Source organism: Strigops habroptila, chromosome 2, assembly GCF_004027225.2.
Source record: "Strigops habroptila isolate Jane chromosome 2, bStrHab1.2.pri, whole genome shotgun sequence".
NCBI classification, from domain to species: Eukaryota; Metazoa; Chordata; class Aves; order Psittaciformes; family Psittacidae; genus Strigops; species Strigops habroptila.
The window spans coordinates 122,387,252-122,415,246 of record NC_044278.2 but is presented as its reverse complement, the minus strand read 5'-3'; the positions used below and the strand labels follow the sequence as shown (position 1 = coordinate 122,415,246).

Below are 27,995 nucleotides of genomic sequence, written 5' to 3'. Positions count from 1 at the left end.
CGCTCCCGGTCGGAGCATGGCGGGCGCGGGGGGCGGCGCGGGGCCCCCCCCGGGCTGGTACCACCGGGACCTGAGCCGGGCCGCGGCCGAGGAGCTGCTGGCGCGGGCGGGGCGGGACGGGAGCTTCCTGGTGCGGGACAGCGAGAGCGTCCCCGGGGCCTTCGCGCTGTGTCTGCTGTGAGCACCCGGGACCGGGACCGGAACGGGGGGGAACGGGGGGGGAGGGAACCGGGGGGACCGTCTGTGCCCGCTGTGAGCACCGGGGACCGGGCCGGAACGGGGGGGAACGGGGGGACCGTCTGTGCCCGCTGTGAGCACCGGGGAACGGGACCGGAACGGGAACAGGGGGGACGGAGGGGACCGGGGGTACGTGCTGTGCCTGCTGTGAGCGCAGGGCGGGGGCAACGGAGGGAACGGGGGGGGACACCGGGGGGAAACGGAGGGAGCACTGGTGAACATACGCGGGGGTACGGTACGGAGATCTGGGGGGGGGGGGGGAACCGGCACCGGGGGGGGGTGTCCGGGGGACAGCAGGAGAGATCTGGGGGACACGGTGGGGGTGTCCTGGGGGGGGACACCCACTGGACATGGGGGTCACCAGCACTGCGGGGGGGACTGGGAACTGGGGGGGAGCCAAAGGGGGGTGGGCTTGGGGGGCACCCACTTGGGACTGGGGTCCTGGGGACCCAGCACCGACAGACTGGGAGATACTGGGGGGATACTGGTGGTCCCTGCGGGGGGGGCGGACACTGGCCTGGCAGGGGACAGGCCCTGTGGGGCTGGGGGGGGCTCATCCTCCGCCCCACAACTGGGGGTCTCTGAGGGCGGGGGGGTCCCTGTGCCCATGGGTCACCCTATGGAGCTGGGGGGTGCTGGGGCCTCCTCGGCACGTTCCCGGTGCTCCCGGTGCTCTGGGCTGTGCCTCCGGCCCCGCTCGAGGCCCGCTGTGGTTGCGGCACCTCCCGCTTGGCTCTTTGCTCCCGCGGGCGCCTTATGGCAGAGGAGGGAAAACCGGGAATTCCCCGGCGGGTGCCACATCCATCCATGCATCCCTCCATCCCTCCATCCCTCCGTCCATCCCTGCGGCAGCCCCGGCTCCCGTGGGCGCAGCGGGTACCGGCCCCCGGGGGTGCTGGGGGTGCCCGGTGAGGGGGCTCCGGGCCGGTCGCTGGTGCTGGTGCCGGGGCGATGGGGGCGCCCGTTCCGCGGGGAGCAGGGGCCGGGGTCCCGCAGCGGGACCGAGCCCGGCCGCGGGGGGCCGGAGCGGCGCCGGTGCCGCACGGGGGCGGTTGGGGCCGCGGCCGGAGCCTAAAAATAGCGGCCAGAGCAGGAGGAGGAAAGGGAATTGCGCCGGGAATGCGGCGGCCGCGGCTTCCTGTGACCCTCCCGGCGGCGGCCCCTCCACGGGCCCCCGTGGCCCCCTATGGCCCCCCATGGCCTCCGTGGCTCCCCATTGCCCGCCATGGTCCCCACAGCACGCCATGGCCCCCCAGTTCATGGTGTTGCCCCAGCTGTGGCAGAGCCCCTGCGGACAGCGCCCATGGGGGTCGCCGTCACCCTCCAGCTACCGCCCCCCTTGTACCAACTCATGAGCTGGGGGTCCCTATAGCCCCCCCAAGTTACCCATAGAGACACCCCCCCGTGCTTCTCCCGCCCTTGGGGTTCCTGCTATGGGGACCCATGTCCCCCCAGTTTGGGGGTCCTCATATTGACCCTGTGCTGGGGATCCCCATGCACCCCCCATTGGGGTTCCTGCACCTCAAAGTGCCATGTCCCCCCCAATTTGGGGTTCTAATATGGCCCCCCATCACCTCCCAGTTTGAGTTCCTGCTATGGGGCCCTCCCTTGTCTCCCCCAGTTTGGGATTCCCGATATTGACCCTATGCTGGGGTTTCCCATGTGCCCCCCACCACATCCCATTGGGGTTCCTGCTATGGGGACCCCAATAGTGCTTTAGGACATGGAGGTCTCTGTGTGTCCTCCTCAGTGCTACCAGTCGCGGGGGGCCAACACCAGCTTGGGGTCCCCCATGTTGTCCCCCCCAGCCTCCATTGCTTTGGGCACCCCCAGATCCCTCACTGGGGGGGGTTCCCTTATGGACCCCCTTAACCCCCCCCAGTTGAGGGGTTCCCCGTGGTCCTCCATGAATGCCCTGGCTGGGTATTGGGGGGGCAGAAATGGGGGACCCGGCACTATGGGGAGCAGGGGACACCTGGACCTGGTGCTGTGGGGTGACATGAGGGGACCCATCGCTCTGGGATGGCACCAGGGGGCCCGGCACCATTGGGAGTGGGTGACACAATGGGACCTGGCGCTATGGGGTGGGACGAAGGGACCTGGCATTGTTGGGTGGCACTGGGGGACCTGGCACCATGGGGAATGGGTGACACGAGGGGACCCAGCACCATGGGGTGGCACCAGGGGACCCAGCACCGTGGGGCACATGTCACAGCAGGGTGGCAGTTGGCCTCTGCCTGTCCTGGGATGTCACTGGGACAGGGGGACCCCACAGCCAAGCCTGGTGACACGGTGATGGCCACCTCCATTCACCTCCATTCACCGTGACCTCCCCCATGGCCGGGGCCAGCCCGGTGGCTGTGCCGGGGGTCCCTGGTGTCCCCTTGTCACCGAGGGGACACTCTGGGGTCCCCCCTGCCCCGGGATCGTGTCCCTGGTTCCTGAGAGCTTCCATTGGGAAAGGAGCTGCTTCCTGCTGCTCCAGGCTCTGGACATGGGGGGCAATGGTGGGGTCCCCTTGGAACAATTGGGGGTCACTCTGGGCCCCCCAGCACCCATCCAGGACCCCCAGCATACCCCCACAGCCGTTTTCCCATGGGATCCATGCTGAGACCTGGCAGCTCATCAGGAATGTGGCCCTGGAGCCCCCTGCGATGCTCATGGGTGCTCAATGGTGGGGGGTCCAGTCCGATGGGTGCCCGCCATGGCTTGTGGGGTGCAGAGGGGGGGACCCCCCCCATCCATCACCGCCATTGACGCCCCCGTTGCCGGCAGGTTCCAGAAGCACGTGCACACGTACCGCATCCTGCCGGATGAGGATGACTTCCTGGCGGTGCAGGTGGGTCACCCCCCGCCGGGACGTGGGACCCCCCCATCCATGGGAATGGGGCACGGGGGTGCAGCACCCGTTTGCCCCCCATGTGCCGCCCGGGGGAGCTCAGCCCCATGGCTGCTGCCGGTGCCGGTGTTGGTGCCAGTGCCGCTGCCGGTGCCGGTGTTGGTGCTGCTGCTGGTGCCGGTGCTGGTCCCGGTGCCGGTCCCCGTGTTGGTGCCGGTGGCGGTGGCGGCGTCTCCTCGGCCGCGTCCAGCCCGGCCCGAGGCGCCGCCGGGTATTTATAGAGCAACAAAACGCTCTTTGTGCCGGAGGGAGCAGGAAAGAGCCGCTTCCAGGAAGGGGAGGCTCCGGGATCGTGCCTGTGCCCAACGCCTGCTCCCTGCCTGAGCCCTGCCAGCACCCACTGCCTGCACCCAGCACCCGCTGCCTGTGCCCAGTGCCTGCACCCACTGCCTGCACCCAGCATCCACTGCCTGTGCGCAACGCCTGCTCCCTGCTTGAGCCCTGCCAGCACCCACTGCCTGTGCACTGCCTGCACCCACTGCCTGTGCCCAACGCCTGCACCCAGCACCCACTGCCTGAGCCCAATGCCTGCTCCCTGCCTGAGCCCTGCCAGCACCCACTGCCTGACCCAGCACTCTGCCTGTGCCCTGCGTGCACCCACTGCCTGCACCCAGCACCCTGCCTGTGCACTGCCTGCACCCACTGCCTGCACCCTGCTCCCTGCCTGCACCTACTGCCTGTGCACAGTGCCCGCACCCACTGCCTGTGCACAGCCTGCACCTACTGCCTGTACCCAGCACCCACTGCCTGCGCCCTGCTCCCTGCCTGCACATATTGTCTGTGCCCAATGCCTGCACCCACTGCCGGCACCCAGCACCCACTGCCTGTGCCCAGTGCCTGCTCCCTGCCTGTACACTGCCTGCACCTACTGCCTGCACCCAGCACCCTGCCTGTGCACTGCCTGCACCCACTGCCTGCATCCAGCACCCTGCCTGCACCCAGCACCCTGCCTGTGCCCAGCACCCTGCCTGTGCACTGCCTACACCCAGCACCAACTGCCTGCACCCAGCACCCAATGCCTGACCTACTGCCTGTACCCTGCCTGTGCCCAGCACCCACTGCCTGCACCCAGCTCCCTGCCTGTACCCACTGCCTGTACCCTGCACCCGGCCTACACCTTGCTCCCTGCCTGCACCCAGCAGCAGCTGGAGACCCCCATAGGACTCAGCACTGGAGCTATGGGGCAGCCCCTCATCCTACACGGAGGGATCCCCCTGGATGGGACCTTGAGAGGGGTCTGAGTGACCCTGCAGCGGGGTCCCTTATACTTGGGTGTCCTTTGGCCAGGGGAGTCCCTTTGCCAGGGGGGTCTGGGTGCCCCTGCATGAATGTCCCTTGGTCATGGGGGTCTGGGTGCCCCTGCATGCGGGTCCTTGGCCATGGGGGTCCCTTGGCCACGGGGGTGCCTCTCACGGCCGCCGTGTCCCGCAGACGTCGCAGGGGGTGCCGGTGCGGCGGTTCCAGACGCTGGGCGAGCTGATCGCGCTGTACCTGCAGCCCAACCAGGGGCTCGTCTGCTCCCTGCTCTTCCCCGTCGAGCGCGACAAGGACCGCGACGCCGCCGAGGACCGGGACTACTCGGGTACGGGGGAGGGGGCCCTGGGGACCCCATAGGCCCCTGGGGACCCCGTAGCCCCGCGGGGCTCTGCCTGACCCGCATCGCCCCATTGCAGATGGGGACGATGAGAAGCCGCCGCTGCCACCGCGCTGCGGCTCCAGCAGCGGCTGCAGCACCGCGGGGGGGCTCAGCCCGTCCGGCCCCGCAGCGGCCGTGTTCGAGGGGACAGCCGAGAGGTGAGCGGCTGCACCCCGTGTCCCCCCCGTGTCCCTTGTTTGTCCCTGCGTGACCCTGCCCCATCCCTGCCCGTCCCATCCCATCCCTTGCCCGTTCCTGCCCCATCCCCTACTGCATCCCCTGCCCATCCCTGCCCGTCCCTGCCCCATCCCTGCCCATCCCCTGCCCCAGCCCTGCCACATCCCAGCCCTGCCCATCCCCTGCCCCAGCCCAGCCCTTCCCCATCCCTGTCCCATCCCTGCCCATACCCTGCCCCATCCCTGCTCCATCCCTTCCCCATCCCTGCCCCATCCCTGCCCATCCCCTGCCCCATCCCTGCCACATCCCAGCCCTGCCCATCCCAGCCCATCCCTGCCCCATCCCTGCCCCATCCCTGCCCCATCCCATCCCTGCCCCATCCCTGCCCCATCCCTGCCCCATCCCATCCCTGCCCCATCCCTGCCCCATTCCATCCCATCCCCGCTCCTCACCTCCCGCCCCGCAGCCCCAACGGGCTCTGCAGCCTCTCGCACGAGTACCTGAGGAGCAGCTACTCTCTGGACCTGGCGGGGGTGCAGGGGGGGGCCACGACCCTGCCCCACCTCAGCCGGGCGCTGGGCGCGTCCTGCCGGCGGCTGCACAGGTGGGTGCGGGCCCGGGGGGGGGGTCCCGCAGGCGCGGCCCCCGCTGAGCCCCCCCCCCCCCCGCAGTGAGGTGGACAAAGTGCTGGCGGGGCTGGAGACCCTGGCCAAGGTGTTCGACCCTCAGAGCGCCCCCAGCGTGGGCAGGGCCCTGCAGCAGGTGAGGGGGACATCGGTGGGGACATCGGGGGGACATCAATGGGGACATCAGTGGGGACCTTGATGGGGACATTGATGGGGACGTCGGTGGGGACATCAATGGGGTCATCGATGGGGACATTGATGGGGACGTCGGTGGGGACATCAATGGGGTCATCGATGGGGACATCGATGGGGACATCAATGGGGTCATCAGGGGGACATCAATGGGGACAGCAGTGGGGACAGCAGTGGGGACATTGATGTGGCCATGTGTGGCCATGGACACAGCCATGGGGATGTGGTGGAACATGGTGGGAATGTGCCAGGAGCACACTGGGAATGTGCTGGGAACGTCGTGGGAATGTGCTGGGAACATGATGGGATCACAGTAGGAATGTGCTGGGAATGTGGTGGGATGTGCTGGGAGCACACTGGGAATGTGGTGGGAATATGGTAGGAACATGGTGGAAGTTTACTCAGACCGCACGGGAATGTGTGGGGCACATGGTGGGAATGCCCTGGGAACGTGGTGGGACACAGTGGGGGCACACTGGGAACATGGCGGGAACACACTGGGCATGTGCTGGGAACATGGTGGGAATGTGCTGGGAACGTGCTGGGAATGTGGTGGGGGTCCCACCATCCACTATGGGTGGTGGGAAAGCCATTGAGAGACACCCATCCATGGTGGTGTGGGGGGTCCTGGTGCTCTGGGGCTGGGATGGATGCAGGGGGCCTGGGGCGGGTGTGTGGGGCTGGGATGGATGTGTGGGCATGGGGTGGATGTGTGGGTCCCATCCCGCTGTGGCCCGGTTGCAGCCCATGGGGCAGGGCGGGGAGCAGGAGCTGGAGACGCTGGTGCTGAAGCTCTCGGTGTTGAAGGATTTTCTCTCCAGCATCGAGAAGAAGGTGAACTGGGGGGGCCCGGGGGGGTCCCACCATGGGGGGAGCTGGGTTGGGTCCGGGGCCAGGTTGTGGCACCACTTGGGGCCACAGTGGGGTGACCCCATGGGTAAAGGTTGGTGGGTGTGGTGCTGGGTTGACAATGGACCCCATGGGTGATGGGTTGGTGGGACATGGTGTTGGGTTGCCCATGGACCCCATGGGTGAAGGTTGGTGGACGTGGTGGCCCCATGGTGAAGGGTTGGTGGGACACGGTGCTGGGTTGACCGTAGACCCCATGGTGAAGGGTTGGTGGGACGTGGTGGCCCCATGGGTGAAGGGTTGGTGGGACGTGGTGGCTCCATGGTGAAGGGTTGGTGGGACACGGTGCTGGGTTGCCCATGGACCCAATGGGTGAAGGTTGGTGGGACATGGTGCTGGGTTGCCCCTGGTGTGGGGATGATGATGGTGGGGGCTCCCCCAGGCGCTGAAGGCTCTGCAGGAGATGAGCTCGGCCGCCCCCAGCACCCCCCCACAGCCCCTGTCCCGCAAGGCCAAGAGCATCCCGGTGCAGACCTTCGAGGTGAGCCCCATCCCCACCACCGTGGGGAGGGTCCTGGGTTGGGGTCAGCATCGACTGGATCCATGCAGTGTGACACTGAGGGTGCGAAGCCCTTGGAGTGGGCTCTGGGGGTGTCCCCCCCCCCCATAGCGCCCAATGTCCCCCCATAGGTGAAGCTGGACGTCACCTTGGGGGACCTGACCAAGATCGGGAAGTCCCAGAAGTACACGTTGAGCGTGGACGTGGAAGGGGGGAAGCTGGTGGTGCTGAAGAAGCAGAAGGACACGCAGGAGGACTGGAACACCTTCACCCACGACAAGAGTGAGGGGGGACCCTGGGGGGGCCCTGGGGGGACCCCGGGCTTGTGCTGGAGCAAAGGGTGAACACTGAGATGGGGCTTGGGGGCAGCTGGGTGTCCCCATCCTGGGGGTGCCGCCGGCTGATGGAATGGATGGGGGGGTGCTGGTGGCCACGCGGGTCCCAGCAGCTCATCCCAGCGCATTCCCGCTCTCCCAGTCCGGCAGCTGATCAAATCCCAGCGCGTGCAGAACAAACTGGGCATCGTCTTCGAGAAGGAGAAGGACAAAACGCAGCGGAAGGACTTCGTGTTCGCCAGCGCCCGGGTGGGTCCTGCTCTGAGGGGCGCCCCGCGGAGATGTGGGTCCCCACTGGAGATGGGGGGCCAGCATTTAACCCCTGGCTCCCCATGGGGATGGGTTGCTGGTGCTGGTGCTGGTGCTGGTGCTGGTGCTGATGCTGGTGGCTGAGGGATGTCCTCATGTGGTCCCTGCCTGGCCCATGGGGTGCTGGGTTTGGGGGTGCTGGGTTGAGGGGTGCTGGGGGGTCCCCACTGAGGCCCCTGTGTCCCACAGAAGCGAGAGGCCTTTTGCCAGCTCCTGCAGCTGATGAAGAACCGACATTCCCACCAGGATGAGCCCGACATGATCTCCATCTTCATCGGCACGTGGAACATGGGTGAGTGCGGCCCGGGTGGGAGCGTGCTGGGAATGTGGTGGGAATGTGGTGGGAATGGGATGGGAACATGATGGAAATGTGCTGGGAATGGTGTGGGAATGTGCTAGGAACATGGTGGGAATGCACTGGGAACGTGCTGGGAATGGTGTGGGAATGTGCTGGGAACATGATGGGAATGCACTGGGAGTGTGGTGGGAATGCACTGGGAATGTGGTGGAAACATGGCGGGAATTCACTGGGTACATGGTGGGAACATGCTTGGAATGTGTTGGGAATGTGTTGGCAACATGGTGAGAACACGCTGGGAACATGATGGGAATGCACTAGGAGCACACTGGGAACATGGTGGAAACGTGCTGGGTGCACACTGGGAATGTGCTTGGAACATGGTGGGAGCAGGCTGGGAGCGCTCCAGGATCATGGTGGGAACATGGTGGGAGCAGGCTGGGGCGCTCCAGGATCACGGTGGGAGCAGGCTGGGACGCTCCGGGAGCACGGTGGGAGCAGGCTGGGAGCAGGCTGGGGGCACTCCGGGAGCACGGTGGGAGCAGGCTGGGAGCAGGCTGGGGGCACTCCGGGAGCACAGCGGGGACACGCGGGTGTGGGTGCCACGAGCCGCAGGCAGCACCTCGGGGTCCCCCCTCGTGACCGCCCCGCTCCCCGCAGGCAGTGTCCCTCCCCCCAAGAGCATCGCCTCGTGGGTGACGTCCAAGGGGCTGGGCAAGACGCTGGAGGAGGTGTCGGTGGCCATCCCCCACGACATCTACGTGTTCGGCACCCAGGAGAACTCCCTGGGCGACAAGGACTGGGTGGATTTCCTGCGCGCCGCCCTCAAGGACTGCACCGACCTCGAGTACCGCCCGGTGCGAGCGCACCCCCGGGCGGCGGGCGCGGGCGATGGGTGACGGGCGATGGGTGATGGGTGATGGGGGTGATGGAGGTGATGGGGTGATGGGTAATGGGGTGATGGGTGACGGGTGACGGGCGATGGGTGATGGGGGTGATGGAGGTGATGGGGTGATGGGTAATGGGGTGATGGGTGATGGGTGACGGGTGATGGGGTGATGGGTGGTGGGGTGATGGGGGTGATGGGGGTTGCAGGGGTGCTGGAGATGCTGGGGGTCCCCCAGGGGTCACCAGCTTGCTGGGGGTCCTTGGGGTGCTGAAGGTGTTGGAAGTGCTGGGGGTGCTGAGTCCTGCAGGCCCTGGAGGTCCCAGGAGTGCTGGGGGTCATTGGGGTGCTGGGGATGCAGGAGGTGCTATGGGATCTTTGGGGTGCTCTGGCTTCCGAGACATGCTGGGTGCTGGAGGTCCTTGGGATACTGAGGGTGCAGGGGGTGCTGGGAGGTGCTGGGGTGCTCTGGGTCCTGAGGGGTGCTGGGGGTCCTTTGGGTGCTGGGGCTCCTGGGGGTGTTGGAGGTGCTGGGGATCCTGGTGGTCCTTGGGGTCCCAGGGGTCTTTGGGGTGCTGGTGGTGCTCTGGGCCCCAAGGGGTGCTGGAGGTCTTGGAGGTCTTCTTCAGGTGCTGGGGGTCATTGGGGTGCTGGGGGTACTGGAGGTGCTGGGGGTGCTCAGGGTGCACTGGGGGGCTTTGGGGTGCTGGAGGTCCCAGGACTGCTGGGATTCTCTGGGGTGCTGTGGGTCCTGTGGGTGCCAGAGGTGCCAGAGGTGCTGTGGGTGCACTGGGGGTCCTGGGGGTGTCCGTCCCATCACTGGGTATTTTGGGGTGGCCGGTGGGTGCTGGTGGGTGCCCCGGGGACCAGCCCTTGCTGGGAGACAGTGGCAGCAGCACCAGGGGGTGACGGTGGCGGTGACAGTGGGTGCTGGTGCCGCAGGTGGCGCCGGGGGGTGACGGTGGGTGCTGGTGCTGCAGGTGGCACCAGGAGGTGACGGTGGGTGCTGGTGCCGCAGGTGGCACCAGGAGGTGACGGTGGGTGCTGGTGCCGCAGGTGGCGCCGGGGGGTGACAGTGGGTGCTGGTGCCGCAGGTGGCGCCGGGGGGTGACAGTGGGTGCTGGTGCCGCAGGTGGCAGCGGGGGGTGACAGTGGGTGCTGGTGCCGCGGGTGGCGCCGGGGGGTGACGGTGGGTGCTGGTGCCGCAGGTGGCGGTGCAGGCGCTGTGGAGCATCAAGGTGGTGGTGCTGGTGAAGCCGGAGCACGAGAACCGCATCAGCCACGTCAGCACCTCCAGCGTCAAGACCGGCATCGCCAACACCCTGGGTAGGGGCGGGGGGGACACGGGGGGGACATGTCACCGGGGGGTCCTGGTGTTCCTGAGTGCATGAGGGGGGGTCCCGGAGCACGTGTGTTACATGACGGGGGGTCCCGGTGCGTGTGCATTGCACGAGGGGGGCTCCTGCAGCCCGTGTGTTGCACAAGTGGGTCCCCACACGTGTGTGTTGCACGAGGAGGGGTCTGAACATCACCCGAGGAGGGGCCGTGCTCAGGCGCTGTCCCCATGTCCCCACGTCCCCCCCGTCCCCCCCTGCCCCCCCGTGTCCCCGCAGGGAACAAAGGCGCCGTCGGTGTCTCCTTCATGTTCAACGGCACCTCCTTGGGCTTCGTGAACTGCCACCTCACCTCGGGCAGCGAGAAGACAGCGCGGTGAGACCCACAGAGCACCCACAGCACCCACAGAGCACCCACAGAGCACACAGAACACCCATAGAGCACACAGAGCACACACAGAGCACTCAGAGCACCCACAGCACCCACAGAGCACCCACAGCACCCAGAGCACCCACAGAGCACTCAGAGCACCCACAGAGCACTCAGAGCACAGAGAGCACCCACAGCGCACCCAGAGAGCACCCACAGCACCCACAGCGCATCCACAGCACCCACAGAGCACCCACAGCACCCAGAGCACTCAGAGCACAGGGAGCACCCACAGTGCACCCAGAGAGCACCCACAGCGCACCCACAGCACCCACAGAGCACCCACAGAGCACACAGAGCACACACAGCACCCACAGAGCACCCACAGAGCACCCACAGCACCCACAGCACCCACAGAGCACACAGAGCACCCACAGCACCCAGAGCACCCACAGAGCACCCACCGAGCACCCACAGCACCCACAGAGCACCCACAGAGCACCCAGAGCACCCACAGAGCACTCAGAGCACAGAGAGCACCCACAGCGCACCCAGAGAGCACCCATAGCACCCACAGCACCCACAGAGCACCCAGAGCACCCACAGAGCACCCACAGAGCACACAGAGCACACAGAGCACCCACAGAGCACCCGTAGCACCCACAGCACCCACAGAGCATCCACAGAGGACCCATAGGAGCCAGAGCACCCATAGAGCATCCATAGAACGTTCATAGAGCACACACAGCACCCATGGAGCAGCCATAGGACCCATCGAGCACCCATAGAGCACCCTTAGGAGTCATAGTGCCCATAGAGCATCCATAGAACATTCACAGAGCACCCAGAGCACCCAAACAACACCCAAACATCACCCACCATCCCTGAGACATCACCCACAGCACCCAAACAGCACCCACACAACACCTGCAGCACCACCACAGCGCGCAAACATCATTCAAACATCACCCAACGTAACCCAAAAGGCACTCAACAGCACCCAAATCACTGAAACAGCCCCCAGCAGCCCCCAAAGCAGCCCCCAGCAGCCCCCAGCAGCCCCCAGCAGCCCCCCAGCAGCACCCAGCAGCCCCCAGCAGCACCCAGCAGCCCCCAGCAGCACCCAGCAGCCCCCAGCAGCCCCCAGCAGCACCCAGCAGCACCCAGCAGCCCCCAGCAGCACCCAGCAGCACCCAGCAGCCCCCAGCAGCACCCAGCAGCACCCAGCAGCACCCAGGAGCCCCCTGACCCCGTGCCGTGTCCCCCCGGGCAGGAGGAACCAGAACTACGTGGACATCCTGCGCCTGCTCTCGCTCGGGGACAAGCAGTTGAGCTCCTTCGACATCTCCCTGCGCTTCACCCACCTCTTCTGGTTCGGGGACCTCAACTACCGCCTGGACATGGACATCCAGGTGGGGCAGCGCTGCGGCGGGGGGGCTCCGCGCGCCCCCCCCGCTGACCCACCCCCCTCATCCCAAAGGAGATCCTCAACTACATCAGCCGCAAGGAGCTGGACCCGCTGCTCAAGGTGGATCAGCTCAACCTGGAGAGGGAGAAGCACAAGGTGTTCCTGCGCTTCGGTGAGGGCCTGGGGGGGCCTGGGGGGCGCCCCGTGGTGCCAGCTCCTCCTGACCCCCCGCTGCCCGTGCAGGAGAGGAGGAGATCACGTTCCCCCCCACCTACCGCTATGAGAGGGGCTCCAGGGACACCTACGTGTGGCACAAGCAGAAGCCAACGGGGGTGAGCGGTGACATGGGGGGGTCATGGTGGGATGGGGGTGATGGTGGGGTGGGGGTGATGGTGGGGATGGGGGACATGGTGGGATGGGGGGTCATGGTGGGATGGGGGTGACGGTGGGGTGGGGGTCATGGGGGGGATGGGGGGGTCATGGTGGGAATGGGGGACATGGTGGGATGGGGGTCATGGTGGGATGGGGGTGATGGTGGGGATGGAGGGTCATGGTGGGGATGGGGGTGATGGTGGGGTGGGGGTCATGGTGGGGATGGGGGGGTCATGGTGGGAACGGGGGACATGGTGGGATGGGGGTCATGGTGGGGATGGGGGACATGGTGGGATGGGGGGTCATGGTGGGATGGGGGTGATGGTGGGGTGGGGGTCATGGTGGGGATGGGGGGGTCATGGTGGGAACAGGGGTCATGGTGGGAATGGGGTCATGGTGGGGTGGGGGTCATGGTGGGATGGGGGTGATGGTGGGGTGGGGGTCATGGTGGGGATGGGGGGGTCATGGTGGGATGGGGGTGATGGTGGGGATGGAGGGTCATGGTGGGGATGGGGGTCATGGTGGGGTGGGGGTCATGGTGGGGATGGGGGGGTCATGGTGGGAATGGGGGACATGGTGGGATGGGGGTCATGGTGGGGATGGGGGTCATGGTGGGAATGGGGGGTCATGGTGGGAATGGGGTCATGGTGGACATGGGGTTGTCATGGTGGGATGGGGGTGATGGTGGGATGATGGGGTCATGGTGGGTTTGGGGTGTCTCTGGGGGTTGTGTGGACCCCCATATCCCTCCATGACCCCCCCGTTGCTCCTCACCCCCTCCAGGTCCGCACCAACGTGCCCTCGTGGTGTGACCGCATCCTCTGGAAGTCCTACCCCGAGACCCACGTCAACTGCAACGCCTATGGTGAGCGATGGGACCCCCCCTGGGGATCCTGGCCCCCCCTTGGGGACATTGACCCCTCCATGGGGACCCTGACACCCCCCCACGCTGCTGGTCCTCAGGGTGCACCGATGACATTGTCACCAGCGACCACTCGCCTGTCTTCGCCTCCTTCGAGGTGGGGGTGACGTCCCAGTTTGTCTCCAAGAAAGGTGCCTGTTCCCCCCCGTCCCACCCCTCCCTTGACATGCTGGGGGGTCCCGGGGGGGGTCCCCAATGCTCTGTGTTCCCTTGGAGGGCTCTCCAAGTCCTCGGAGCAGGCTTACATCGAGTTCGAGAGCATCGAGGCCATCGTGAAGACGGCCAGCCGCACCAAGTTCTTCATCGAGTTCTACTCCACCTGCCTGGAGGGTGAGTATGGGCCGTGGCTGGGGGGCCCTGGGGGGTGTGTGGGTCCGGGGGGGGTGTTTGGGGTCCTGGGGGGGTGTTTGATGTCACCGTCCCCCCAGAGTTCAAGAAGAGCTTCGAGAACGACGCTCAGAGCAGCGACAACATCAACTTCCTCAAGGTGCAGTGGTCGTCCCGGCAGCTGCCCACGGTGAGGGGGGACCGCGGTGGTTGCGGGGGGGGTACAAGCAGGGGGACCCCCAAGTGCCAACGTCCCATCACGTCCTGTCACATCCCACCTCCATCCCATCACATCCCATCTCATCCCATCATAACCCATCTCAATCCATCACCTCCCATCACATCCCATCATATCCCATCTCATCCCGTCACATCCCACCACATCCCATCTCATCCCATCATATCCCACCATGTCCCATCACATCCCACCGCATCCCATCTCTATCTCATCCCATCACATCCCATCATATCCCACCACATCCCATTACATCCCACCACATCCCATCTCTATCTCATCTCATCCCATCCCATCATATCCCATCTCCATCCCATCACATCCTGTCTCCATCTCATCTCATCTCATCCCATCACATCCTGTCTCATCCCATCCCATCTCCATCCCATCACATCCCGTTATATCCCAACACATCCCGTCTCCATCCCATCACATCCTATCACATCCCATCTCATTCCATCACATCCCATCCCATCACATCCCACCACATCCCACCTCCATCCCATCACATCCCATCTCATCTCATCATAACCCATCTCATCCCATTACCTCCCATCACATCCCATCATATCCCGTCTCATCCCATCACATCCCATCTCCATCCCATCCCATCTCCATCCCATCTCATCCCATCTCCATCCCATCCCATCTCCATCCCATCTCCATCCCATCTCATCCCATCTCCATCCCATCCCATCTCCAACCCATCACCATCCCATCCCATCCCATCACATCCCACCCCAACCCATCTCCACCCCACCCCACCTCACCCCGCTCCGCCCCTGCAGCTGAAGCCCATCCTCTCGGACATCGAGTACCTGCAGGACCAGCACCTCCTGCTCACCGTCAAGTCCCTCGATGGGTACGAGTCCTACGGTGAGTGCCCCCATCCCGGCGGGGGGGCGGGATTCCCGTGGGATGCGGCTCCCTCACCCCATTCCCTGCTGCCGTCCCAGGGGAGTGTGTGATCGCGCTCAAGTCCATGATCGGCAGCACGGCGCAGCAGTTCCTCACCTTCCTGTCGCACCGCGGCGACGAGACCGGCAACATCCGCGGCTCCATGAGGGTGCGGGTGCCCGCCGAGCGCCTGGGCACCCGCGAGAGGCTCTACGGTGAGGGAGCCCCCCGAGCCCCCAGGGCGGTGATGGGAGCCCCATGGGGGTGATGGGAACCCCATGGAGGTGATGGGAACCCCATGGGGATGATGGGAACCCCGTTGGGATGATGGGAACCCCATGGGGGTGATGGGAACCGCATTGGGATGATGAGAACCCCATGGGGATGATGAGAACCCCATGGGGATGATGGGAACCCCGTTGGGATGATGAGAACCCCATGGGGATGATGGGAACCCCGTTGGGATGATGAGAACCCCATGGGGATGACGGGAACCCCGTTGGGATGATGAGAACCCCATGGGGGTGACGGGAACCCCGTTGGGATGATGAGAACCCCATGGGGGTGACGGGAAACCCGTTGGGATGAAGAGAACCCCATGGGGGTGATGAGAACCCCATGGGGATGATGGGAACCCCATGGGGATGATGAGAACCCCATGGGGGTCATGGGAGCCCCCATTGGGATGATAGGAACCCCATTAGGATGATGAGAACCCCATGGGGGTGATGGGAACCCCATTAGGATGATGAGAACCCCATGGGGGTGATGAGAACCCCATGGGGATGATGAGAACCCCATGGGGGTGATGGGAACCCCATGGGGGTGATGGGAACCCCCCGGTGACGTCCTGCCCCCGGCAGAGTGGATCAGCATCGACAAGGACGAGGCGGCTGCCGGCAAGGGGAAGGTGCCGCTGGGTGCCAGGGCCACCCAGGACTGTGCCAGGTATGGGGATGGGGCATGCGGGGGGCCCTAGGGGGGGGTCAGCTGGCCCCTGATCCTGTGGGATCATGGGTGGTGCTGGGAGCATCCCACTGGGACAGTGGATGGGATATGGTGGGGATGGTCCCGGTGCGGGCTCTGGTGGGGAGGGGGTTCGGTGCCTCTGACACCCTGTGTTGGGGGGCCGAGTCCCATCCCGGTGCCTCCAAACCTCTCCTGGTGCATCTAAGCCCCATCCTGGCATATCTGAGCCCAATCCCGGTGCATTCAATCCCCATCCCCATGCATCTGACCCCCATCCGAGTGCATCCGAGCCCCATCATGAGGATCTGAGCTCTGTCCTGGGAGTCCAAGCCCCATCCTGGTGCGTCCAATCCCTATCCCAGTGCATCCATGCCCCATCCTGGTATATCCAAACACTATTCCGGTGCATCTGAACCCCATCCCGTGGGTCTGAGCTGTATCCTGGGGGTCCAAGCCCCATCCTGGTGCATCCAGGTTCCATCCTGGTGCATCCGACCCCCATCCCAGTGCATCCAAGCCCCATCCCATGCATCAAGCTCCATTCTAGTCCTTCCAAGCCCGATCGTGGGATATCTGATCCCCGTCTCAGTGCATCCAAACCCCATCCTTGGGTTCTGAGCCCATCCCAGTGCACCCAAGCCACATCCTGATGCATCCAAGCCCCATCCCATGCATCAAGCTCCATTCTAGTCCTTCCAAGCCCCATCCTGCGGTATCTGATCCCCGTCTCAGTGCATCCAGACCTCATCCTTGGGTTCTGAGCCCCATCCCAGTGCACCCAAGCCACATCCTGATGCATCCAAACCCCATCCTGGGGGTCTAAGCCCCATCCTGGGGGTCTGAGCCCCATCGCAGTGCATCCAGCCCCCATCCTGATGCATCCAACCCCATCCCCATTCACGCCCCTGTATCCCCTCTCCCCCAGATCCTCCACCCGCAAGCCCGCCGCTGCCGATCCCACCACCATTCCCAAGCCTGCGGAGGATGCGGAGCAGACCAGCGCCATCCCCGCCCCGCGGCCCCCTGCCCCACACCGCAGGGACGAGCCCGCCCCCAGCCGGTACGTGTGGCGGGAGGGGCCGGGCGCGGGGCTCTCCCACGGGCCCCCCGCAGCACCCATGGGCGCCGCATCCCGGCTCGTCCCGCAGAGCCAAGGCGGAGGCGGAGCCGCTGCAGAACAGCTTCAACAACCCCGCGTACTACGTGCTGGAGGGGGTCCCGCACCAGCGGCGCCGCCGCCCGTCCAGCCCCCCCGCGCCGCGGGACGGCAGCTCCTCGGACGAGGACGCGCTCAACCTCCCGCCGCCCGACTTCCCCCCCCCGCCGCTGCCGCGGGACCTGGCGCCGGGCCCCGCGGCCGCCGCCAAGGAGCCGCCGGGGCCGGTGGTGGCCGCGGGGCGGGAGGAGCCCCGCGCCCGGCCCGGCCCCACCGAGGGGCTCCCGCCGCGGCTGCAGCCGGGCCCGGGCGCGGCGCTGGGCGCCCCCGACGGCTCCTGCTCCGTGCTGCAGATGGCCAAGAGCCTGAGCGAGCAGGAGTTCGGGGCCGGGAGCGGGGCGCCCCCCCCGCGCCTGCACCCCGAGTACGGGCGCGCCATCGCCTTCCACACGCACCCCATCCGCGAGAGCATCCAGGAGGACCTGGCCGAGGAGGTGGGTGATGGGGGGTGATGGGTGCGGGGTGATGATGGGACCCCCCCGGTGTCCCTTATTGTGGCTGCTTCTGGGGGGGGACCCCCAGGGTGCTGTGGGGCTGTGGGGCTGTGGAGTGGGTGCTGTGGGGTGCCATGGGGTGCCGTGGGTGGGTGTTGGGGGTGCTGTGGAACTGATGGGTGGGTGCTGTGGGGTGCAACAGGGTGCTGTGGGCTGACAGTGGGTGCTGTGAATGCTGTGGGGTGACAGTGGGTGCTCTCTCCAGGCGATGGGTGCTGTGGGGTGATGGTGGGCTGATGTGGGATGCTGTGGGGTGCTGTGGGGTTACAGTGGGTGCTGTGGGGTGATGGTGTCATGGGCTGAAGGTGGGTGCTAGGGGTGCTGTGGGTGCTGTGGGGTGTCAGTGGGTGCCCTGGGGCTGACGGTGGGTGCTCTCCCCAGGCGGTGGGTGCTGGGGGTGCTGTGGGGGTCTGGCTGCGGGCTCTGGGGCTGCAGAGGTACGAACAGGGGCTGGTGCACAACGGTTGGGACGACCTCGAGTTCCTCAGGTGAGCTGGGGGGGGACCCCGAAACACCCCCCCCAGGAACCCCCACCCATCACCCCCCATTACCCTCCATCCACCCCCCACGGGTCCACATCCTCCCCGGGGGGTCCCACTAATGCCAGGGGGGATCTCCCTGCCCTTGGGGTGACCCCTGGGGCGTCCCATTGATGCTTGGGGGGGGTCCCCACTGCCCCTGGGGGGGCCTCCACTGCCCCTCAGGACCACGTCGCCCCATGGCCAGAGGCCAGGTGGGCACCCAGAAATGCAATGGGGTGCTCCTGCACCCAATGAGGGGGTTCTCCCCCAAGTCGGGGGTGCCCCCCCAGGCCGGGGTCCCCCCTTTGGTGCTGTCACCCCCATACGTGTGTCCCCCCCAGTGACATCACGGAGGAGGACCTGGAGGAGGCCGGAGTGCGGGATCCGGGCCACAAGCGCGTCCTCCTGGAGAGCCTCCAGCTCCGCAAGTAGCCGGGATCCCGCATCCCGCATCCCAGCGTCATCCCGGATCTGCATCCCAGCATCCCGGATCCACATCCCATTGTCCCGGATCCCACCAGCAGCCAGCAGCACCGGGACCCCCCCATCCTGGGCGCTGGGCAATGGGGGTTTGGGGGTGCAGGGGGGGTTTGGGGGTGCTGGGACCTGGTCAGACAATTTCAGGGGGTCCCATCATGGGGCTCCCCTTGGTTAAGTTATTTCTTATTTATTGGAGGGTCCTGGGGGGGGTTTGGGTGATTCCCCCCCCCCCGGGACCTCAGGGTGCCCCCATGGCCCCTTGCACCCAGGGAGGAGGAGGAAGAAGCTCTGAGCAATGCTGTGGCTCAGCCCAAGTGCCTTCATGATGCCAGGATGGGATGTGGGAGATGGGGTGTGGGAGACAGGGTGTGGGAAATGGGGTGTGGGTGCTCTACCAGCCCCCATGGGTGACACCAGGGAGACCTCAGGGTGCCCATCCCCACCCATAGGTTCCCATCCCCACCATGGGGTCCCATCATCACCCATTCAGGTCCCCTCCCTACTCATGGGGTCCCATCCCCACCGCGGGGTCCCACCACAGCAGAACCCCACCAGTGCCTTCACCCAGCACCCCTCCCATCACCACCAGTGCCTTGGGGTGCCCCCCCCCCCCTCCATTCCCAGTTTGCCCATCAGGTACTTCTTACTGGATCCGTCCCCTCCTGGGGCTGTGTCACCCTTGGGGGCAGCAGGGCTGGAACCAGGACCCCCAGCATGGGTGCTCCCCCGGGCTCCCCATGGGTGCTTCCCCAGATCCTCCCATGGGTGCTCCCCTGGGTGTCCCCATGGGTGCTCAGCCCCCAACCTCACCAAGTGCCCTTCCAGGGGGGGTCCCCAAGATGGGGGTCCCCAGGGTAAGCGGTCTCCCTAGAATGGGGAGTCCCCATGGTGGGGGTTCCCCAGGATGGGGGATGCTCAGGATAGAGGGACCCCAGGATAGGGTGTTACCATCATGGGGGGTCCCCAGGGTGGGGGTCTCCCCATGGTGGCAGGACCATCAAGACAGGGGGTCCCCAGGGTGGGGGGTCATCCACCAGTGTGACCCCCCCCGGGCTCTCCCTGTCCCCATGGGCTGCACCCCAGGATCAATGGGGGGGTGATGGGGGGTGATGGGTGCCCCCAGGCCCCCCCGTGTCCCCCTCTCCTCGGGCCCCCCCCGTGTCCCCCCAGTTCTGCTCCGGCTGAGATGAAGGATGGGCCCGAACCCCCCCGGACCCCCCCGAACCCCCCTTTGGTGTGAACTTGACCATGACCCATTAAAGCCTCAAGTCGTGTCCGTGTCCGTGTCCGTGTCCGTGTCCGTGTCCCGGCTGCAGGTTCCGGGATCTGAGGGGATTCCCTGAGGGTCAATGGGGTGAATCCACGGGGAGATTCCCAGGATTGAGGAGGGGGGGTGTGGGATGGGGAACTGGGAACCAGCGTGGTCCAGGAGCCTCCACACTGGTTGTACTGGTGCCAGAATGGATGGGACCCTCCAGACTGGTCCTACTGGTCCCAGTATGGTCCAGGACCCTCCAAACTGGCTGTAGTGGTCCCAGCATGATGGGGACCCTCAAGACTGGCCATACTGGTCCCAGTATGGTGGGAGATGCTCTAGACTGGCCCTACTGTTCCCATTAAGGTGGGGACGCTCCAGACTGGCCATACTGGTCTCAGCATGGAGTGGACCTTCCAGACTGGTTGTACTGGTCTCAGCACACTGGGGACCCTCCACACTGGCCATACTGGTGCCAGCACGGTGGGGACCCTCCAGACTGGCTGTACTGGTCCCAGCATGGTCCAGGATGCTCCAGACTGGTTGTACTGGTCCCAACACGATGGGACCCTCCATACTGCACATGCTGATCTCAGCAAAGTGTGGACCCTCCAGACTGGATGTGCTGGTCCCAGTATGGTCCAGGACCCCTCACACTGGCCGTGCTGGTCCCAGTAGCATGTGAGAGCCTCCAGACTGGCCATAATGGTCCCACTATGGTGGGGGCTGCCCATGGGGTTACCCCCAGGTCCCTTTTGGGTCTGGGGGGACCCCAAACTGCCCCGATGGGGCCATTCCTTGGGAGGGGGGTGTGTCTGTGCACCCCTGGGGGCCTCAGGAGGGGGTGCCAGTGATGGGGGTCCTGGGGGGGGTCCCTTGGGGGGGTGTCAGTGAGGGGGAGACCCTGAGGGAGGGTCCGTGGGGGTCCCGGGGGGGGGGTGTGTCTCTGAGGGGGCCCGGGGGTGTCGGGGGGGGGGGGGGCTGGTGCCTCATCAATAAATTAAGTTTATTGGATTATCGTCATCTGCAAACGGGGCAATAAATTACAACCGGTTAAAAACCACCACCCCCTCCCCCCAAATACACCGGGGGGGCCCCAACCCACCACCCGAGCGTGTGTGTGTCCCCCCTACCCCGGGACCCCTTCACATGTGGGGCACTGTGCGGGGGGGGTCCCGGCTGCTCCGAGGGGTCCCACTGGTGGTTTGGGGGGGTCCATCCCGCTCCAGCCCCATCCAAGGGGAGATTTGGCACATGGCGGGGGGGATAGTGGCTGTTCCTGGTGCCTTGACCCCATTGGCATCATCCATGGAATTCCCGGTGAGCATCACCCCATTGCCACCCATAGGGGATCCTGCTCAGCACCCTGTGCCCCCCCCAAACCCCACCCTAAAGTGCTTCCTCACTCCCAGCCCTTTGGGGGGGGTTCCTGGGGGATGCCGGGATGCTGCAGCACCCCAAAGCGCTCCGGACCCCCCCTTCGCACCCACGGGCGGGCGATGGGCGCTGCTCCCATGGGCGCAGCTCCGGGACAGGGTGGGGATCCCCCGGGGGCAGCGCTGGGGGGGTCCCTGCTCCGTCCCTCCCGGCGGGGGGCGGTGGGGGGCGGCGGGGCCCGAGGGGCCGGGCCCGGGGCCCATCAGAACAGGTTTGTCTTGAGGGCGTTGGGCTTCCGATGGAAGGGGCCGAGGACGCCGGAGAAGGGCCCGGGCGCGGGCTCCGGCTGCTGCTGCCACCCCTTCAGCAGCTCCGCGCCGCCGCCCGCGCCCACCGCGGCCCATGCGGGCGCCTTGAGGCTGTGCGGGGGCCCCGCGGCGGGGCCGGGGCTGAGCGCGCCGCCGGGGCTGGCGGAGGCGGGCAGGGACGCGGTGCTGTCCGGCGTGGGGCTGCACGTCGACTCCTTCGAGTCATCGTCCTCCGAGGAGGAGCGGGGCTCCGGCTTCTTCCCGCCGCCTCCGCCGCCGCCGCCGCCGCCGCCCTTGGCGCTCGCAGCTCGCTCCTGCTTGCGGAACTTGGCGCGGCGGTTCTGGAACCACACCTGGGGACGGGGGGACCCGCGGGGCCGTTGGGGACAACGGGTGCTGCGGCTCCACAGCCCCCCCCGTGCACCCCTGGAGCGCCCCGGGAGCGGGGGGCGAAGCGCTGGGGCAGGACAAGCCGCCAGCACCGTCCCTGGGGCAGGTCTCCCCTGAAGTGGTGCTTGTGGCTCCTTGGTGTGAGCCCGAGGTAGGGGCTAAGGAGGGTCATAAGGCTTGGGTGCAGTCACCCAAAGTCAAGGTGCAACCACCCAAGGTTGGGGTGCAGCATCCAAAGTTGAGGTGCAGCCACTCAAGGATGAGGTGCGGCAACCCAAAGTTGAGGTGCAACCACCCAATGTTGGGGTGCAGCCTCCAAAGCTGAGGTGGTACCACCCAAAAGTGAGTGCAGCCACCCAAGGTAGGGGCACAACCACCCAAAGCTGAGGCGCTACCATGAAAGTTTTAGGTGCAGCCTCCAAAGCTGAGGTGCAGCCACCCAAGGATGAGATGCCACCAGCTGAGGTTGGGATGCAGCCACCCGAAGTTGAGGTGCAGCCACTCAATGATGGGGTGTGACAACCCAAAGCTGAGGTGCAACCACAAAAGGTTGAGGTGCAGCCACCCAAGGATGAGGTGCAAAACGCCAAGTTTGGGGTGCAGCCATTCAAGTTTGAGGTGCAACTGCGCAGGTTTAGGTGCAACCACTCAATGTTTGGGGTGCAACCACCCAAAGGTGAGGTGCAAACACCCAGGTCAGGCACAATCACCCAAGGCTGGAGCACAACCACGCAACGGTGAGGTGCAACCACTCAAACCCGAGGTGCAGCCACCCTGGTTGAGGTGCAGCCTCTAAGGTTGAGGTGCAACCACCCAAAATTGAGGTTCAACCACCCAAAGTTGAGATGCAGCCTCCAAAGTCGAGGTGCTACCATGAAAGGTTGCGGTGCTACCACCCAAGGTCGCGGCAGGACCTTGTCCCTCCCCGTCACCCCCAGCCCCCGGGTGCCCCCCGCTGTCCCTCACCTGCACCCGGGCCTCGGTGAGGTCGATCTTGAGCGCCAGCTCCTCGCGCGTGTAGATGTCGGGATAATGGGTCTCGGCGAAGACGCGCTCGAGCTCCTTGAGCTGGGAGCTGGTGAAGGTGGTGCGGATCCGGCGCTGCTTCCGCTTCTCGTTCAGCCCCTGCGCCTCCGAGAAGAACTTGTAGGGAACTGCGGGGGAGAGCAGGGGTCAGAGGGATCGGCTCCGGGACCGGCACCGGGATGGGCTCCGGGATGGGCTCTGGGATGGGCTCTGGGGTGGGCACCGAGATGGGCTCCGGGATGGGCCCCGGGACCGGCACTGGGATGGGCACCGGAATGGGCTCCGGGATGGGCACCGGGATGGGCTCTGGGGTGGGCACCGGGAAGGGCACCGGGATGGGCTCCGGGACCGGCTCCAGGATGGGCTCCGGGATGGGCTCCGGGATGGGCACCGAGATGGGCTGTGGGGTGGGCACCGAGATGGGCTCCAAGATGGGCTCCGGGATGGACTCCGGGACCGGCACAGGGATGAGCTCCAGGATGGGCGCTGGTATGGGCACCGGGATGGGCTCTGGAATGGGCTCCTGGGCCGGCACCGGGATGGGCTCCAAGGTGGGCTCCGAGACTCGCTGTGTTAGGTGGGCAGAGACACTGGGCAGGATGCAGGAGCAGGGACGAACCGGGTGGGATGCACCGGGCAGGGATGCACCGGGATGGGATGAACTGAGAGGGACACACGGAGACGGGATGAACCCGAAAGGGATGAGCTGAGCAGGACACACCGGGAAGGGATGCACCGAGAAGGGATGAGCGGGAACAGGACACGTCGGGAAGGGAGGCACCAAACAGCGGTGAACCGGGCAGGATGAACCAGGACGGGATGAACCGGGCAGGGATGCACCGGGCAGGCTGTGGGGAGCAGGGATGCACCAGGATGAGATGAACCGGGCAGGATGAACCGGGAAGGGACGAACAGGGCAGAGACACACCGGGAAGGGGGGGCACCGGGAAGGGATAAACCGGGTAGGGATAAACCCTGCAGGGATGAACTGGGATGGAATGCACTGGAACAGGATGCACCGGGCTGGATGCGGGGAACGGGGACGCACCAAAATGGGACAAACCGGGGCGGGATGAAACGGGCAGGACACAGTGGGAAGGGATGAACCGGGCAGGGATCAATGGGGATGGGATGCACCGGGAAGGGAGGAAGCGGGCAGGGATAACCCCGGCAGGGATGAACTGGGCAGGACACACCGGGAAGGGTTGAACCGGGCAGGGATGAACCGGGAAGGGACGGATCAGGCAGGACTGAACAGGGATGGGGAGCACTGGAACAGAATGCACCGGGCAGGACACACCGGGAAGGGTTGATCAGGCAGGGATAAATCGGGACGGGATGCAGCGGGAAGGGGCAAAGCGGGAAGGGATGAACCGGGCAGGATGGACCGGAATGAGATGGACCGAGCGGGGATGAGCTAGGCAGGCATGAACCAGGAATGGATGAACTGGGAAGGGATGAACCGGGCAGGGATGAGCCAGGACGGGATGCACCGGACAGGGATGCACCGGGCAGGGATGCACCGGGCACAGATGAACCGGAACGGGATGCACTGGGACGGAATGAACCGGGACGGGATGCACCGGACAGGGATGCACCGGGCACGGGTGAACCGGGCACGGATGAGCCAGGACGGGATGCACCGGGCAGAGATGCACCGGGATGGGGTGCACCGGGACGGGATGCACCGGGGCGGGATGCACTGGGCGCGGATGAACCGGGCAGGGATGAACCGGGAGGGGATGCACCGGGACGGGCTGCACCGGGCAGGGTTGCACCGGGCAGGGCAGCAGCGGGGCTCGTCCGCTCCCTCCCCGCTCCCTCCGGTCCCGTTCGTTCATTGCCGCCACCGCCGCCTCGGCGGGACGCGGGGTCCCGGGCGCGGTGCGGGGCCGGGGCCGGAGCCGGTGCCCGGGGATGTGGCCGGTCCCGTCCGGCGGCTCCTTCGTTGTCGGAGCATCCGCGGGCAACGTCCGCGGCGGCAACGAAAGCGGAGCGGGGAGGGGGGGGCGGCGGCGGAGACCCCCTCGGAACCGTTCCCGGGCCGCCGCCGCCCCCGGGACGCCCGGTCCCGCGCTGTGGGAACGGGCCGGGACCGGGGAGCTGCGGAGGACCCGCTCCGGGGCGGCTCCGGGAACCGGCGGTACCGAGAACCGATGGCACCAGGAATCGGTGGCTACCGATGGCATCGAGTCCTGACAGTGCCGGGAATTGGCGGTACCAGGAACCGGCGGTACCGGGAACGGGTGACACCGGGAATCGATGGTCCTGAAAACCGACGGTACCAGACACTGGTGGCAGCGTGCACCGAACGTACTGGGTACCAACGGCACAGCGGACTGACAGTATCGGCACCGACGGCATCGAGCACGTACAGTACCGGGCACCGACGGCCCCAAGAACCAACGATATCGGGCACCGATGGCACCGAGTCCTGACAGTACCGGGAACCGGCGGCACCGGCACCGACAGCATCGAGCTCCGGCTGTACCTGCACTGACGGCCCCGGGAACCGACAATACCGACGGCATCGAGCACCGGCCGTACCGGGCACCAACGGCTCCGGGAACGGGCAGCACCGGGCACCGACAGCACAGAGAAGCGATGGCATCGAGCACCAACGGCCCCGGGAACCGGCAGTACCGGGCACCGGCGGCATCGAGCTTCGCCAGTGCCGGGCACCGGCGGTACCGGGAACCGGTGGCACCGCTCCCTGATAGTACCGGCAACCGACTGCATCGAGCACGGGCGGCCCCGGGAACCGGCAGTACCGGCACTGGCGGCATCGGTCACGGACAGTACCGGGCATCAGCAGCTCCGGGCACCAACGGCTCCGGGCACCGATGGCACCGAGTCCTGACAGTACCGGCACCGATTGCATCGAGCACGGACAGTACCGGGCACTGGCGGCCCCAGGAGCCGATGGTACCTGCATCGACGGCATCGAGCAGCGGCCGTAACGGGTACCAACGGCTCCGGGAACCTGCAGTACCTGGCATTGACGGCATCGAGCACCGGTGGTCCCGGGAACGGCACTGATGGCCCCGGAAACCAACGGTATCGGCACCGGCGGCCCCTGGAACAGGCAGTACCGGGCTCTGCCGGCGCCGGGAATGACCGTATTAGGCATCGGCAGCATCAAGCTCTGTCTGTACTGGCACTGGCGGCTCCGGGAACTGACAGTACCGACACCGACGGCATCGAGTACGGACAGTACTGGGCACCAACAGCTCCGGGAACCGATGGCACCGAGTCCTGACGGCATCGAGCACCGCGGCTCCGGGAACCGGCAGCACCGAGCACTGAAGGCCCCGGGAAACCGACGGTACCAGCACCAACGGCATCGAGCTCCGGCAGTACCGGCACCCGCGGCTTCGGGAACCGGCAGCACCGAGCACTGACAGCCCCGGAAACCGACGGTACCAGCACCGACAGCATCGAGCTCCGGCAGTACCGGCACCGGCGGCTGCGGGAACCAGCAGTACCGGGCACTGACGGCTCCGGGCACCGACGGCATCGAACGGGTATTAGGTACCGACGGCATCGAACTCCGCCTGTACCGGCACCAGCAGCTCCGGGAACGGGCAGCACCGGGCACTGACGGCCCTGAGAACCGATGGCACCGGGGGAACCGGCAGCACCGGGCACTGCAGCACAGAGACCCAACATCGAGCACCGGCGACGCCGGGAACCGGCAATACCGGCCCCGACGGCACCGAGCACGGTCAGAACCGGGCACCGACGGCTCCGGGAACCGACGTTATGGAGGGAACCGGATCTCGGAGGTGTCCCTAAGCCCCATGTCCCGTGTCCCGGTGCCCGTTACCTGCGGGGTAGGGCGCGGGTTGAGGGTCCCGCAGCGCTCCCAGGGCGCAGCTCCCGGGGCCGAGCGGGGCGCAGGCGGCGGCGGGGCCGAACCCGCCCCGGACGGGGCCGTACTGGAAGGAGCCGGCCTGGCTGCAGGGGCTGAACTCGTACGCCGACGCCTCCATCGCGGCCACGCAGGAATCGTAGGAGTTGAGGTAGGAGTAGTCCATGGCGAGCACGGAGCGGGCTCGGCTCCCGGCCGCCCGTCACCGCCGCCTCCGGCCCGCCGGCCCCCGGCCCGCCCCCTCCATCCGCCGCCCCGGCCCGCCCCGGTCCGCCTCGGCCCGTAGATATAGCGGCGGCGGCGGGGGGGGAGCGGACAAAGCGGCGCTCGCCGCTCGCCCGGGGTTTTGCATGACAATATCTCCCGGGGCCGGCGGGAGCGGCGGGAGGAGCCGCCCCCCCCCCCGCCCCGGTCCCGGTGTTAACCCTTCGTGGGGACCCGGCACCCCACGGGCGGCCCCGCTGGGATCTGGACCCGACACCCCCCCGGAACAGTGCCCCAGGGGCATCGCATCCGAATCCAGCCTCAGCACCATCTTCATCTTCATCCCCATCCTTATCCCTATTCCATCTTCATCTTCCCCATCCTCATCACTATCCTCATCCTTATCCTTATCCTCATCCCATCCTCATTCCATCCTCATCCCCATCCTTACCTCATTCCCATCTCATCCTCATCTTCAACACCACCCCATTTTCATCCTCATCCTCACCCTCATCCCAATCCCCATCCGCATCCTCATCCGCATTGCCATTCCATCCTAATCTTCATCTTCCCCCCCATTCCCATCACTATCCCCATCCTTATCCTCATCTTCATCCTCATACCATCCCCATCCCCATCCTTATCTCATTCCCACCTTCATCCTCATCCCCATCCCATCCTCATCACCACCCCATTTTCATCCTCATCCTCATCCCAGTCCCCATCCTCACCCTCACCATCATCTCCATCACATCCCCTTCCCCATCCTATCCTATTCCATCTTATCCCCATCCCATTCCCAATCCCCCTGGACAAATTCCAGAGCTCTTCCCCATCCTGAGGCCTGGGCCTTTGCCAGGCCCCTCCAGCAGCACCGCAGGGGGGGGATTTAGTTGGATTTGTTGGGATTTGTTGGGATTTGGGGCTATTCTCCAGACAAACGCTTGCACTAAAGAGGCTCGAAAGGGCTGATTCCCCCCTGGAGCCCTGTGGGGGGTCAGAAAAGGGGGATCAAT

At 66.2% G+C, this 27,995-nt stretch overlaps 2 protein-coding genes across 2 annotated transcripts; one reads left to right on the top strand and one right to left on the bottom strand.

Annotated features, from left to right (window-relative positions):
- Positions 1–16: 16 nt before the first annotated feature.
- On the top strand, positions 17–19,824 carry INPPL1 (inositol polyphosphate phosphatase like 1). Its single transcript, XM_030475657.1, has 28 exons — positions 17–177; positions 3,013–3,076; positions 4,568–4,718; positions 4,810–4,930; positions 5,416–5,553; positions 5,621–5,711; positions 6,512–6,601; positions 7,059–7,157; positions 7,307–7,457; positions 7,653–7,759; positions 8,009–8,111; positions 8,778–8,974; positions 10,212–10,329; positions 10,617–10,713; positions 11,981–12,119; positions 12,188–12,287; positions 12,359–12,447; positions 13,271–13,352; positions 13,451–13,540; positions 13,626–13,739; positions 13,838–13,926; positions 14,760–14,847; positions 14,928–15,083; positions 15,732–15,816; positions 16,763–16,897; positions 16,986–17,487; positions 17,929–18,035; positions 18,410–19,824. Exons 1-28 carry the CDS (start codon positions 17–19, stop codon positions 18,498–18,500), a joined length of 3,555 nt encoding a protein of 1,184 aa, XP_030331517.1. The 3' UTR covers positions 18,501–19,824.
- A 1,618-nt stretch (positions 19,825–21,442) lies between these two features.
- On the bottom strand, positions 21,443–26,944 carry PHOX2A (paired like homeobox 2A). The gene is made up of 3 exons (XM_030476738.1): positions 26,731–26,944; positions 22,845–23,032; positions 21,443–21,841 (listed from the first exon to the last, which is right to left on the bottom strand). The coding sequence occupies exons 1-3, from the start codon at positions 26,939–26,941 to the stop codon at positions 21,443–21,445; spliced, it is 798 nt and encodes a 265-aa protein (XP_030332598.1). The 5' UTR covers positions 26,942–26,944.
- Between the last annotated feature and the right edge of the window lie 1,051 nt (positions 26,945–27,995).

Bases quoted from the DNA above. Each gene is read 5' to 3' on its own strand.
- INPPL1 (XM_030475657.1), top strand. From the start codon at position 17: ATGGCGGGCGCGGGGGGCGGCGCGGGGCCCCCCCCGGGCTGGTACCAC. The intron at 5,712-6,511 runs GTGAGGGGGACA...GCCCGGTTGCAG, and splicing joins TGGGCAGGGCCCTGCAGCAG to CCCATGGGGCAGGGCGGGGA. The intron at 14,848-14,927 runs GTGAGTGCCCCC...CTGCCGTCCCAG, and splicing joins CGATGGGTACGAGTCCTACG to GGGAGTGTGTGATCGCGCTC.
- PHOX2A (XM_030476738.1), bottom strand. From the start codon at position 26,941: ATGGACTACTCCTACCTCAACTCCTACGATTCCTGCGTGGCCGCGATG. The intron at 23,033-26,730 runs GTAACGGGCACC...TCTCCCCCGCAG, and splicing joins ACCCGCGCCCTACCCCGCAG to TTCCCTACAAGTTCTTCTCG. The intron at 21,842-22,844 runs GTGAGGGACAGC...CCCCGTCCCCAG, and splicing joins TCACCGAGGCCCGGGTGCAG to GTGTGGTTCCAGAACCGCCG.